Source organism: Branchiostoma belcheri, unplaced genomic scaffold, assembly GCF_001625305.1.
Source record: "Branchiostoma belcheri isolate BF01 breed outbred unplaced genomic scaffold, Haploidv18h27 scaffold3, whole genome shotgun sequence".
NCBI classification, from domain to species: Eukaryota; Metazoa; Chordata; class Leptocardii; order Amphioxiformes; family Branchiostomatidae; genus Branchiostoma; species Branchiostoma belcheri.
The window spans coordinates 1,692,062-1,706,519 of NW_017803909.1; the positions used below are offsets into that span (position 1 = coordinate 1,692,062).

The following is a 14,458-nucleotide window of genomic DNA, read 5'->3' on the forward strand; positions in this document are numbered from 1 at the left end:
ACTGGAATTACGGACTTTATCAAATGGTATCAAACAGGCTGTATAGGAAGTCACAGGCGGTTTAAATCATCAGGAGTCTGACAACCAACAGAACTCGTGCATAGGATTCACAATATTGTGATTAATGAAAGGGAAAACTTAATTGGTCCCCGGAGTTCCGTGTTCTTCCAAACTCTCGAGGAGAACGTCTGAACGGTCGATAAGCGGCTCCGCCTGTGGGAATCTGAAGTTTCCTATAACTACAAACGGGATCATATCTTGTGAAACATCACAGGGAATGTTATACGACGGAACTTCACAAATGGCGTTCTTCCAGGCATGTTCAAGTCCCGCTTCCCCAAACGATGCTTGGCTTAAGGTACTTTGACGCGTCCATTTCCATCTTCATTTGAGAAGAGGACTTCAGAGGACGCTTTTACGTGCTTATGTCTCTATGGGTGCAATTCAACCTAACATGCGTAATTACTTCTCTGTACCTCCGGTATGAACGTCACCCATTACAATACCTGTAAAAGGCACTCGGGAGCTTGGATCATACTTAGGAGGCCCCTTAAACTCTGGCACATTGCTCCCACAAGGCTCGATGATACCCCATCATTGTAAATTTTAATCTACACAATGTTCAAGACGTTTGTTCTTGTTGTTGCCTCGCGGGGAGCAGAATTGAAGTAATTAAAAAAGACAGTCGACTTTTCCCGCAAGCGGGAAGGATTTATGCACTCACATCTTCAACGATTTGTCAGACACGACGTCGTAATTTTCACACAGATCGGTTCTCTCAGCTCAGCTGAGCGAGCTCAAATTCCATCTCAAATGATATTGTGTTAGAAATCAGACTCGCTGCGTGTTTCAGTATCAACATGGACAGCGCCTTACCAACCGTAGACTATTTCCCTTCACGGATCCCACAAGACCCTTTAAAATCCGCTACTGACAGTCTTTCTGGCTGATCCATTACTTCTTGGAAATTACGAAGCGAGGAATATCTGAGAGGATGAATGGCTTCCAATTTCGGCATGTGAATGACTAGTCCTAACAGTAGCAGCGGCTGTCTGCGTGCAGGGAATGGGAACTGTAACTTTGACGCGGACATGGACGTTACCAGTGATCGCCGCAAAGCCCTCGAATCACGACTGGAGAAATCTAACCAGCGGCCGGACACGCTACAATAAGGGCGGCATGGAAAAAGGAGAAGTAATTTCCTGATGTAATGAAAAGGGCGCAGGGTAAAAGACGCTGTAACTAGCTACTCCAGTAAATGCTGAAATTCTTATCGTAGTTTCCAAATTATTCATCTACTGAAGGTTTTGGTATGAAAACGTGTTTCGGGTAGTCTCTACTGACGCAAAAGCGCTGATATTTCAACCGAAGCCGACAAGGCGAGAGAACGATGTTTCACTATCAACGAGAGAAAATTAAAAAGGAGGAAACACCCCCATTGGAGCAAATGAGAAATCAATCAACCGGTGGGATCTAGGCGTAGCCGGGACGCAGCGGAGTCAACAAGTCTGCAACACCAAGTACGTCTGCGGGTTGTTAAACCTGGCGAGCTCCGCGGGTACAGGAAACACTGCGATTGTCGGCAGGCTCGTTTTGGCGCTGATTCATGGAAGCTCGTATCCGCGTTAGCAGCCCGATTGTCACGATAATGATGCAACAAAGCAAGACTAATTTGTTGCCTTCGGTGATCGTACGGCGTCGTAAAATAGCTTCTAATATTCCGCGGTAATCTCTCGTCTGCAAGACATCACAGGACCGCTTGTCTCCACTTATCCCCAGGCTTCTCAGACGGCAATTATTTCCTCCTGCTCCAAACGATCACCACAAAGTTCGTGAATATCACCATAACGTAAGGCTCGAGCCTCATCCAGTGCCAAAACAATTACCCGGCAGCCCCAAGGTTACTTGGTACATGGGTTTGCGTTCAAGAAAATGCACGACACGGTACTCATGTAAATCCAACGGTGCTAAAATTGGCCAGTCTCCACGCTCTGGCGTAGAGGAGGATATTTGGTCTGGCGCTACTCCTGATTTAGACAGGCTGTTTATAGACCTTCCCGAGGATCTAGGCTGCTGATGGGTAGCCGCTACCATAGACGGGCCTCTTTCGTCTTAACCTTGGAGTTGGTCTGTTCACCCGCGAAGGAATACTTGTTTGAAGATAAAGGCGGTATGCGGGCCAAGTGAAAATATTGCACAACCGTGGAAGTTGCGGATAAGGCAAACATACGGATGCTGCATTCTGCGGCGCTGCTAGTCTATTACCTTTATGTGTTCCCGTCTGATTTACAACGACCTGCCTGTAAATGAAGCTAGCAGGTGGCGTCACCTCCTCTCCGAGTGGATTGGTTGGTGTGTGAACACACCCGTGGCGGGAGGCGGCAGAGCAACATTTTACCGCGGCGAAGGAGAACAGGCTACCCGCGCACCGGTAGATTGACTCGCAGGAGGACAGCACCCCCCGAGGCTACATACGTCACCATTAATTCACGCGACGTACGGCCGGACGGTAACATCGCCGGGGAGGGAGCGGACCGGGGGCAGGGGTTTGGGAAGGACGCATCGGTAACCGTCTCCGCACCTCAGCGGGCTCGGCAAGGGATGAACCAAGGAGTGGCGATAGTAAGGAGTTGTAAGTAGGACCATCTTTATGCAAAATATCCACACCAACTCTATACGTAACAAAAAAATCCATATCATTTAAATGGAGCTAATAATCCATAACCATCCAAATGAATTGAATGAACTGATTCAGGCGACTTTCTTTCTCGTCTGTACCGAACACGGCCTGTTACGTCGCACATTGCGTAGACTAGTATCATAACCCGGGAATTGATGCGTCCCCCATACAAATGTCCCATTCTTCTAAGTTTAATTTTCTGCTGGAGGATTTAATAGCCTTTGACAGGGAGTTATGTAGCCGGTAGGGAGGGTGTATGTGTAGTGGATGTGGCTCGGTGACGGGGCTGGTGACTATTTGTTACTGATGACTGACACCCTCGCCCGGGAATGGGTGATTACATCATGGAGCTCGGGCCGTCGTCTGTCGTTGGACTGGCAGGCTGTTCTGACGATCATCAATTTATTCAAGTTATTATATTTATGTTTGGTTATTATGATTATTTTTGCTTGTATCTCATCTGTACATATATTTATGCTCAGGTCATTTAAGTTATTCATATTTTATCAGTTATTATTACTTTTGGATACCTCTGACCTTTCCAGCTCACTTCTAAGTTTATTTCATCTGATTTTGTTCGTCTTTTTGTTTACTACTAATTAATTGTAAAGGTTTTTTAAATTCTATTTTATTTTATCTTTTATTTTATTTTATTTCATTTGACTGTATTGTATTGTAGCGGACTCCAGGAAGAATAGTGTAATATTGTAACACTAATGAATAAGCAAATAATACAAACAAATAAAACACGCGTTCACATGGAAACGGCATGTGAGAGCATAAAGACAGATTGTTGATCAAAAGTATAATAACGACACGCTCTGGTGGGATTTCAATGTCAACTCATCCTGATTTAATTGCCTTCAGAGAGAAGGTCATAATATATTACGTGGGATGAAGCTGGTGATAAGGTGCTTAAAACTGAATTAATAAGTCGTTTATATGTAATGTGACAAGCACGTTCACTAATAGAAGGAAGCAGTGATGACAAGTATTTGTTTTAACGAGTACATGATACTTTATATGATAATATTCATACGTTGATTTTATCACTATGTGTTTCAATATCTTTAAATAGTAGAGAAGTAATGGAGTGAAGAAAAGTTTATGGAATTTATGAATTGTCCTCCTTGTAACGTTTTATTGATTGTTTTACAAGTACATCTAGATTGACAGGATGAGCTAGCCAGATTTTATAGATAGCTGTAATTTGTGATTTTATTACTCCCTTCCCTACATATTAAGTTGTAATAAGAGCACGTATATCAAAATGATATTACGCCTTGTCAAGTTCATTGATTTTTGGTGTCGGAGAAAAGTACAGTATTATAATGAGTTGAATACATGACGCCTGTCGTGTGCGTGGATGTCATCAATCTTCATTTATCATTAGCGTGGTGTGAATAATTGAAGGCGGAACAGGATGGGCATTAGCTGATAAGATCCTCAGCGGGCGGAAGTGTCCTGTCTTAAGACGGGATAAGAAAAACGACGACGTCGTGAAAGAAACATGAGACAGCGCGCAGTGGCGGAGGTCTGTAGGGCTCAGTGAGTGTTTACAGGGAGATGCATAGGGGTGGTCTCGATGTGAATCAAACCAATTAGCCGGATGAGTAGGTCTTCGGGGACGGGGAGGCAGGACGCTGATCGGGGCTTTACTGGGTCGCCTCCGCGGCAGTAGTGCCATATGGGTGAAATAACAGGCGATTTAATCCCCTTTCTAATACCAACAAGCCGTAAAGGCGTTTTCTCTTTACTGTTATTTGCACCTTGTTTTTGTTTCGTTGATGTTAATTTTATCTGTCTGTGTGGAGAGGAGAGTGCCTCGATAAGGATGTATACTTTTGCCCAATCCGCTACAAAATAAGATGAAATAAAATGAAATAAATAAGTCTGCCAAATTATCTCCGTATGTTTGTAAAACGTGGCAAATCTAGGTTATCATTTTATAACATTAAACATAAGCGATGGTACGAGATACGCCGTAGGGTCAGCACATTGAATTGAAGATACGAGTACTTGGAGATTACGAGAGATTATATCATGTTTACCTCCGGGCGGTGTTCATGAGGCAATGAGCCAATGATGGGTGCCGTACGCGTATCGCCCTGGCAGCGAAATCCTCTCCTTTTTGTTTGAATTTAACCCGAAGGGAACTCATCAATTAGTTTATCCACATCGGGGAAAGGGAGGCGACTTTTCGGAGAGGTCAGCGCTCAAAGCGGCAGGGGTCAAATAAATCTATTGTGCAGTACAGTCGGTATTCATCCGGAACGTATTTGGGGAACAGTTATGAATTTCATATTCGGGTCCGAGCGAACCGGAATATAAACAGGGACGTGATGAGATTGTATGATCGCAGCAAGGGCATCTGGGGCTATTTATGTGTATCTGGCTGTAATGGTATAATCACAAGTTACATAATCACAACATAAATATGTGTAACTCCATAATCAAGCAAGTCTACACTGAGCAGTCAAGCTATCCGAAAAGTGAAACGAATAAGATTTTTGAAAGCAGTTCAGAGTTGAGTTTGAGTTTATTTGGATGCACTTTTAGCATACAGAGTTGCTATTCTTCATGTGGTCTTACATTTACACAACACTACATGGCACACAGGGAAATAACATGTACATAGATACACTGGCAATTAGCAAATGATATAAAGGAAAACGTATGCCATATGGATGAGATGATCTCTAGTTGCTGAAACTCCCATGTGATTTATCACTCGTGGCAGCAGGAAAGTGTGTGGAACGTATTGCATCTGATTATGACAGACTGTGTTTAGAAACGATGGAATTGGAGTCGGTGACCTTGTCAACACGCGTTAGCCGTGGGGAAGGTCATCAGATTTATATCAAGATGGCGGCAGAATAGGTGGTCAGATTGGTACGTTACGAAAACGATTCCCGCGGCTCAGCGTCAGACACCAATTTCAAGCTTGTCAGATGTACCTTTCCTCGCCTTATTCTGATCAACGCGTCCCTGGCGAGATGTACTGCCGTTGGTAAATGTTAACAGCTCGCCGAGAGACTTTGGAACAACTTATTAGCTTCTTATTTACGTGAGGCGAATGTAAGTCCGTTAATGTTCTGTTGCTGTAATATATTAATTCTTTCTTGACACAACAAAAAGTACAGGGAGTTTTGTATGGTCTTCTACAACTTAGATCTAAAAAAGTTAGATACATGTATGGATAACGTCATTCTACGTACAGAATATATGTATGCGGCAAATAACGTACAGAATATATGTCAGTGGTAACAATAAAGGTTTAACTATTCTATAACATGTAGTCTCTAAGATTGAAACTCAAAGCGGGAAAAACGTTATCCACCTCTCTGATCTCCTCCATCAAATAACCGTTCAGTATGATAATCGTTAGAAGAGATCTAATTGTGATAAGAACTGTAACACTTCAGGTGGAAGATAGATGTTCTGGCCGCTCGTGTCCGATAGAATCGCTCACACATGTTGCAGACGTGTCCTCAATAACTCATGAAGAGTGACTGATGGTTGGCCTGTACACACTGTCGATAACACCCGTCAGGACAGGATAAATAAAGCACATAATGTAGGTCAGAACTTAGGAAGGTCAAGTTTTCAAAGATATTTATCTATTTCCTTGTAAACGTAAGGGGAAGGTGCTACTGTTGTGAATAAGCAACAGAAGTAAGTATATTGTCTGTAGCGTTGTATCTTACTATAATACAATACGACACATAGCAATAAACAATACATGCACCAATCTCTGAAAATGATGTCAGGTACCACGTAGAGATGAAACCACGTAGAGATGATTGTGAGACACCGCCGTCATACTTTTCATACTTACCATCAAACATTCCCACAAACAGAGATCACACAGTCATATTGACACGAAGGCCCATGCAGATGTGATTTGCTGGGTTTCGGACTGGATTCTGATAGCCTCCATTGGCAACAAGCCGCCCTAGACGTGGCCTCTGTGTGCCGGGGTTAGTTGTACATCAAAGCTTCATCTCTGCATGTTCCAGCGAAACAGCGCCATACACAGTACCTCAAATAGAAGTAGATAGTGATTGCCTATTCAGCAAGAAAGTCTTTATACTTGAAAACTTTTTGCTTGAGAACGTTACATAAATGTTGCCCACGGAGGCAGTGACCTTGTTGACCGTGTTAACAGCCATGCATCTACAATCAGAGAGTGCGTTATTTAACATACAGAGTGCCGGCAAGGGTCTCTCGGCGTGCTTGGGAGGTCATGCAATTACGCCGAGATTATCATCTACATCTGCGCGTACAACTGGCCTTAATTTGCTGCGCACTGGCGTCTTTAAGCATTTGGAATGCCGCAGTCATAGAGTGGCTGCGTCGTAAAAATGTTTTACGACTTAAGTTGTCGAATACGTTAAAGGTGCCCAATGCAGTTTCCAGGGCAAGTCAGTATTCAAGTCACTTACCTACATAGCAAGTTGAAACAACACTATTCCAAACTGTATATTGACATTCATGGAGTGAAAATACCGAAAGTGTGACGGAAAAAGGATACTTTTTTGGCTTACCACCCAGAAAATAAAGGGTCGCCATGGGGCTTGCTTCTATGCTGTTTAAACACCCAAGATATGACGCAGTACTGACGCAAATGTGCTAATGTGAGGCAGTATGTGTCAAGATCATACAGATTGCCTTATTCAGGATATTTCCAGTTTTGCCGCTCTGAAATTGCGTTGGATGCCTTTAATCCTGGAGAAAGATTGCGGATGTCATTTCTTCAATATGGCAGTTTTTCAAACTTAAGTCTGGTTTGATGAGAATCATTACCATCTACCCACTCGAAAATACTTTAAGAACACCTGCTGGCAAATTCATTTCACTGATAAAAATGTATTTGCACTAAAATGAGAAAGCTGTTTATGAGTAACACGTCTGTTTCTCTCCGCAGGTTTCCTGCTGTGTCTGGTGACTTGGAGCATCCGCGGACAGCGGGGAAGCGGTGAGTCTCATGCCGCTCACATTAGCTCTCCATTAGGCCACAGCAAGGAAATTTTATGGATGACATCCTCCGTAGACTCCAAATGTAAATCGATAGGGCGAAAACAAGATTCCTACATTTTCAACTTTTGAGATCATGAACCTTGTTGATCTAGAATTTAGGCGACAAAACATGACAACACAACCAGCAGGTCTTTATTCGTGTATTCAACAGTATTAACTGTCCTTGTAGATGGATGTCCCCCTCTCAGTGATACCCCAGTAGGGGTGGTTAGAGAGTACTCAAGAAGAAGAAGAAGAATGGAACATGTCAGTGTCAACATTTGCGATCAAACGCGAACTGATGTGCCTAAAGTTTGCTGGATCCGTGATGGTCTCTGAACCGATAGGCATTTACAACATATTTGCCCATTTTCGGTATGTTGACCACCGTCATAGGGCAAAAAATTCTTTTTTTTTTTCTGTGCAAAACCAGCTGCAGGTGAAAATCACTGCGCGCGATGATGTCATCCATAGATATTACTTGCTGTGGCCTGAGTGTGTTTACGTGTTCGTGTAATTACACAAAATCATAGAACACAATAATCACAGACAACAGACAACATCCTGGCGCTAAAACAGCACATGCACATCTGTTTATGGATTATGATTATTAATACCTGCTGCACAAAACACTATTCTTCAGTACCAGCCAGGGGAGGAATTACTGTTTTCATGGAACGACTGGTCATTTATAAGGGTTTGGCATCGCTAGCTTCGTTACTTTTTATCACTGTATCGTATAATACATGCTACACATAAACAGCATGATCTATAAATGCATGCAACACGGTGAAAATGAATAAGGCTAAATGACTTCAAACGTATGTATAAAGTTCTAGAAAATCAATAGAAACATACATTTTGATTGTAGAGTTATCAGACTGTGGCAGACTGACGATGAAAAAGTAACGCAGCCGACGTCCCCTGGCTCTTATTAAGTCTGTCAGGGTGAAGGTGAACATTTCTCTGGCTGTGAAGGTCCCGCTTAAGGGCACCACCATGGGCTACACACAGTTTATCTACTCCATATTTGATCCCTGAAGACAAGTCCTAACAAGGGCGACTAATAAATAGGGTTCTCAATCAGGGCTGAGCAGCGGCAAACTTTCCCGGTAAAGGGCACTTCGTTTGTGCAAAGTTCAGGCCTCTAAAACAGCCATGGCCATGCACCATCAGGTAGTAGGATATCTAATATAGACACGAATGTACGCGGGAGGGCATGTGTACAAAACTACAAATCAGTGGCAGACAGGTTAACCGGGGAGGGACGTAGAATATTAATATCGAGAACTGGGAAGACACAAGTGGCACTACTCGACATTACAAACGATGTCATTGTCAAGTAATTCCATTTAAAACATCAAGCAAGGATCATTAAGCGAGATTTGCAGCCTTAGAAATGAGGCCATCGGGTTATAAATGGAGCGGTGACCATGCGTGGTGCTTTTAAAAGAATCTAGCTCCGATGTATATTGTACATCAGAATAATGAGATCTCTACCTTGCGTGCCCGAGTTAGACTAAGTGGTACTTCAGGGGATTTTATATCTTTCATAACGAAAAGCTACCGCTGCTATCATGGTCTCTATCCCATCAATTGCCCTAGTAAGGTACAATTCGAACAGAACATCGGATAATATTTCCACTTTAAATGAAACCTTGACCTTACAAATGTCCTAAGGGGGCATTAAGCCCGCTGGGCATGGCTTCTGTTGGTATAAGTCTCAGACGTGATCATTGGCTAGCTAACAGATTTAATCAGTGAACATGTGCATTATGATCTGTCATGGGGGAATTGTGTTGGGCGGACTGAAGCTGTGAAGTAATGGGCACTGAAAGCGGCAAAATGTAATCATCAACAGGCCACTTGATGGTTTCTACGTGCCCGATGCAAAATTCATTAGACACGAACTCATCCGGGTGGCCTTTCATGAAGAATCGGCGGCATCCGGAATCAACAGATTCCTTTTCCCATTACGTAGATGTTTGTGATGTGAAATGACCGGACGTTTTTAATTCATCTTCGTACTGGTCATGCATAGCCGTATCCGTTGAGACACCAACATAACATATAAAATATTTCAAAGTAGCAGTCACACATATAAAATGGCAATGGGTTGGTCGTTAACAATAGAGTGTACCGACAACAATGCGCAGGTGTGTGGATGCTTTATTGACCAACGGGTACTAGTGGCAGTAGTGCTACGTTGATGCCGGCATTGGTAAATCCTCCTGGAAGAAGTCGCACCTTGTCACAGTTTCCCCACTCCATTGACAATGTATTCTTTTTCCAGTTCTCTGGATGCTTAACTGATTAATGACATGTCTCTGTGCCAAAATGGCCCGTCCTGGCAGTTTATCCAAGATCTAGAGACCGCCATGCTCTTCCCCTTAAGATTTCATCAAATGATTTTTTTCATTCCAACGATTATCACATAACATGGCGACGGCACACTCAAGTTTTCAACTTATTTTATGCTGCCACCAACAAAGAACACAAAGTCATTAACGGACAATAACAGACATACTCATTTTCACCTCAGTGAGGGAATTCGTGTAAAGTGCCTTTCCCAAGGGCTCAAGATGGCCGGATTCGAACTCGGGACCTCTTGGTGAATCAAATGATATCAGCTGATGGCCCGTACCTTGTCCGCTGGCGGCTTGCCTCCACCATTTTACCTCAGACCACTACATATTGCAACGAACGACTGTTCTAAATTTCTCTGAGCATGATTGCTCCATTAAGTCCCAAGTACCTCAGCCATGAAACATGCATGGTTCCGGATGAGCGCGGCGATACTATCTTCTGGCGAAGAGCGTTTTAAACAACCCCTCACTTTATCTCACAGGTCAGCTTCTCCTGGACTACAGCTACGCAGTTTCAGCTTTCTTAATGCAAATGTACCTACGCTTCCAAAAATTGCCGCGGGGTAACCTTAAGTAACGTTATATGCACTTGGCCCGGCAAATAGCTAAAAGAACTCTCAGACCTTTCTGTCAACTTCGAAGTACGTTACCCCGAGGGAGTTATGCACGTTGGTTCTTTATTGCTAGCCGTGCGTACAATTATGTAACGAAATTGTTTTACCACTTAGCGCATTGTTATGAGGACAAATATGATCGCTATCAGTTCACAAGTCATTTAGAAGCCATGCAGTATTCATGGACTTCCTCCGGGGAAGGTAATTAGGGTCAGACTGTACTTTTCTAGACGCTACTCTCGGTCATTTATTTGGACGGGCGTTTTGAAAGTAAAGCGCTGTATAAGGGAACATGGCTTACTTTTCCTGAGTAGAGAGGTTCATTTTTCATGCCTCATTTTTGTTACATTTTGTGTATGTGTATTTTACTGTTTTACTCACATTTCAGGCAAATCTGTGTGAGCCCCGTATACCCCTTGTGCAATTGTGCTTTCCATTTGTGGAATTGGTAATTACACAAGGGGTATATGGAGCTCACAAATTTACAGTTCGGAACTGTGGTCTAAACCACTGTAATTTAATGGTTTAAGGGAAGATAGCTGGATTACTATCCATACTAATGACATCCTCCCGAGATTTAGCAAATTGGACGCAAACGTTAATAGACGAAAGTAAAAACTTTCATGACAATACTGGCCCATTTTCGTACCTCCGAATGCCAAAGTTAAGTCAAGAATCGTACAATACCATAGATTTTCACTGATCCTGACAATGAAAAGTATAGATTTTCAGGAACGTCTTTCGTTTTCACTCCTGATGTTGAAGATGCGGCATGAGATGATGGATGTTGAGTGACCCCGGTGAGGTGGTAATATTGGCATTCATACAGTTTCCATCAATTCCAGCATCGCGAGCCTGTGGCTGTGGCAATAATGACTCCCAAAGGGGAAAATTAAGGTTGACCAGGTCAAACTGTAGCACGCAGTGGAAATTTGCAATCATCATGTTGGCAACTAAACACACCCGGCAGCGCGCCGTTCCTCAAGTCGACTGAGGATGTCCTGTAAAAGGAGTTTTCAACTAGAAAGGTAACATTTGCAAAGCGAATGCATAATGCATACATTCGCATATGGTCTGCTCTGTTAATTCTTACTCAAATACATTCACATATATGGTCAGACAGGAGTAAAAATCCCTCCTACTATAAAATTGCAACATTATGTAACCCAACACCAGTTACCATGGTGAGAGACGTAAACAAATCAGGTCATTGGCCAGGTCAGAGGTCAGTGTTTGCAACGGAAGAAGAGGAAACGTAGCAAAAACAATATGTTTTCCTTCGGTAAACATAAAAAGCTTCCATTCTCCGTTCAACGTCTTAGCACTTAGAGATGGCACTGAAGCTATCTCCTGGCTCCGTGCCGCGCCCAAAGTACTTTCTTAATCCCCAGTTTGATGGCGCTGTGCCGGGTTTATCTGGATGAGAAATGGCTTGTCGCCTCTTGGCCAAAGGTTGGTGCCCTTCTCGCCTGCAAAACGACCTACATCTACAGGGTCGACTGACTCGACTAAGTTTCAACGGGGCAGAAAATTGTTTTTAGGTGTAGAAGTCTTTTATCGAACGCCAGGTGCAAAATCCCTGCCATCTGATTTTAACAAAACTAAAACTGTATTTTGAATGGTACAAAAATAAGACATGACTTTTGTTAAAGATAAAAGAGTACAAGAGGTTTAACATGTGAAGAAATATACTTTGAACAGTGAAAGAGCAGGTGGTCTGGAGACAAGGAAGAAAGCCCATGGGATGAACTATATGCTTTGTACTTCTAATGAATGTCTAAAAACCACCGCGCGCACACCTCCAAAATGCATTTTCTTATTACTTGGTAGCCTGGGCTACCCGTCCCCGGAGACCGCCCGTCCGTCACCATATCCCTGTCCGCATTGATCAGACCTAATCCATCCCTCTTTCCCTCAAACTAATTTTACGACGCGGTAGTTTGCCAATATCTCTTCCGACCACATCCTCCTCCCAATCCGTCGGCTCCATGCAGAGCACAAATAAGTCAGTCTGGTCGTCCTGATCACAGGCAGCTGATGACCATCCATCTGCCGGCTCCAATCGTCCCTCAGGTCAGGTCCCAGTGTAGTATGACGCAGATGTATCATCCCTACAGCTGATGAGATATCCATCTTGTACCAATCTCACCGGATAACACCGACCTTCCTCAGGAATAATAACACCCCTGCTTTTAACCACATTCACCTTCCTGACACGGAATTTATTAGATTTCTGAGTTGAGGATATTTTTGGACGGACGTAGATCACATTCTACACAAGTCGACAGGACCGTCTGGGACACAACAAGTCACACGCCACATCACAATCTCATCTTATTACGTGATACTCCAAATGTGCCATAACGTGGTACGTACATCTAGCTTTAAGTGTAGTCCCGTGACATATGCCTATGAAGTCTATGCCCGTACTGTAATAACTTTAGTTTTACACTAGCCAAGTTAACTTCTGCCTCATCTTATCATCAGGGTCGCAGTGTCATGTCAATGCGGTCTCGACTCTTGATGTGCTATAATTCTCCCAACAGTACAGGGTTAGGGTGATTATAGGATGTCCCCTCGGCCCCCGTAACCAACTTCACAGTGATGAGTCATAGTTCACAAGTCTACTGGGTATTTGTGTTAACAGTTAATGAAATATAGGGTATGTGGCATGTCAGAATGAAGAAGACATCTATAGTATTAGGCCTCAATTTGTGTCAGCTTTGAGCCAATGTCAGTAATGCCAGATACAATATATTAAATATGACATTTAAACCTTACATGTTAGCAAGTTTGCCAACATCTTAAACAAGAAATACGTGATTTTTTCTGATATTCAACGCCAATAAATCAGTACTTCCCAATATTCCCAACTTGCAATGTTCAGTGGTCATTGGCCTTAGTAAGTGCTATTGACAGCAGATAAATAGGGTAAAATGAAATAGGGTGAAAGGGGGGATTCTTCCTGTCTGTTCAATATTGTGTACCTGAAGTTGAAATTAGGTACAAGGCCGTGTTTTTTAATGTTACCGTGTCAGTTAAAGTTACTACTCCATGTCCATCCGATGTTGTTGTAATGTATAGACCGTGTCCTCCAGACTGGCTTAATGCAGCAGTATTGATGAAGTGATGATCACCTCATTAGCTGAGCGTTTTCACATTTCAAGTTCATCAGGCTTATTTACTGCAGGCCAGAAGAGAGGTTTCTACCCTTGTCTGGTGAAGGTCGAAGGTAATTAAATGAAAACTCGCTCGAATATCCTCAGAGTTACCGGAACGACTAGACGTGCTATTACAAAAACTGTTTAAGCCGAAAGAAAATTTCTTATTCAGATTTGATCCGTGAGAACGGTGAGATACATTACTTCAATTTTGTCCATTGAGATTCATTGTCCATTGAGATTGCATTGGAATTCTACAAAATAAACTCTACCCACAATCTGTCTATGATATGTTGTATAATGTTATAGGCTTGCAGTAACTTCTTTAACTTTCTGTCTTTATTCTGGTTGTAGATATCTAATTGCAAACATGGCTTGTTGTATCACATAATCTCAATTCAAAACTTTTGTGGGTATTTTTTGTGCTTTGTGCAACCGAAGCTCTGTCTTCCTTGGTTTGATGTTTAATTAAGGTAAAGAAAGTTACACAAAACCGTCAAGCACAAATCGAAGTACCCCAGCTATTCTACACATTCCAAATTTCTAGTTAACGTTTTTCGGACTTGTGCCCTTTCTAGTTATTCGGAGATGGAAAAAAATCGATGAATTCCCGGAAGC

At 42.8% G+C, this 14,458-nt stretch overlaps 1 protein-coding gene across 1 annotated transcript in view; it reads left to right on the forward strand.

Moving 5' to 3' along the window:
* Nucleotides 1-674: 674 nt before the first annotated feature.
* Nucleotides 675-14,458, forward strand: part of LOC109473327 (neuropilin and tolloid-like protein 2) — a 29,792-nt gene continuing 16,008 nt past the window's right edge. Inside the window, exons 1-2 of the mRNA XM_019773197.1 lie at nt 675-2,632; nt 7,608-7,658. Of these exons, the coding sequence (XP_019628756.1) occupies nt 2,602-2,632; nt 7,608-7,658 (82 nt within the window). The 5' untranslated portion in view covers nt 675-2,601. The remainder of the gene's footprint in view (nt 2,633-7,607; nt 7,659-14,458) is intronic.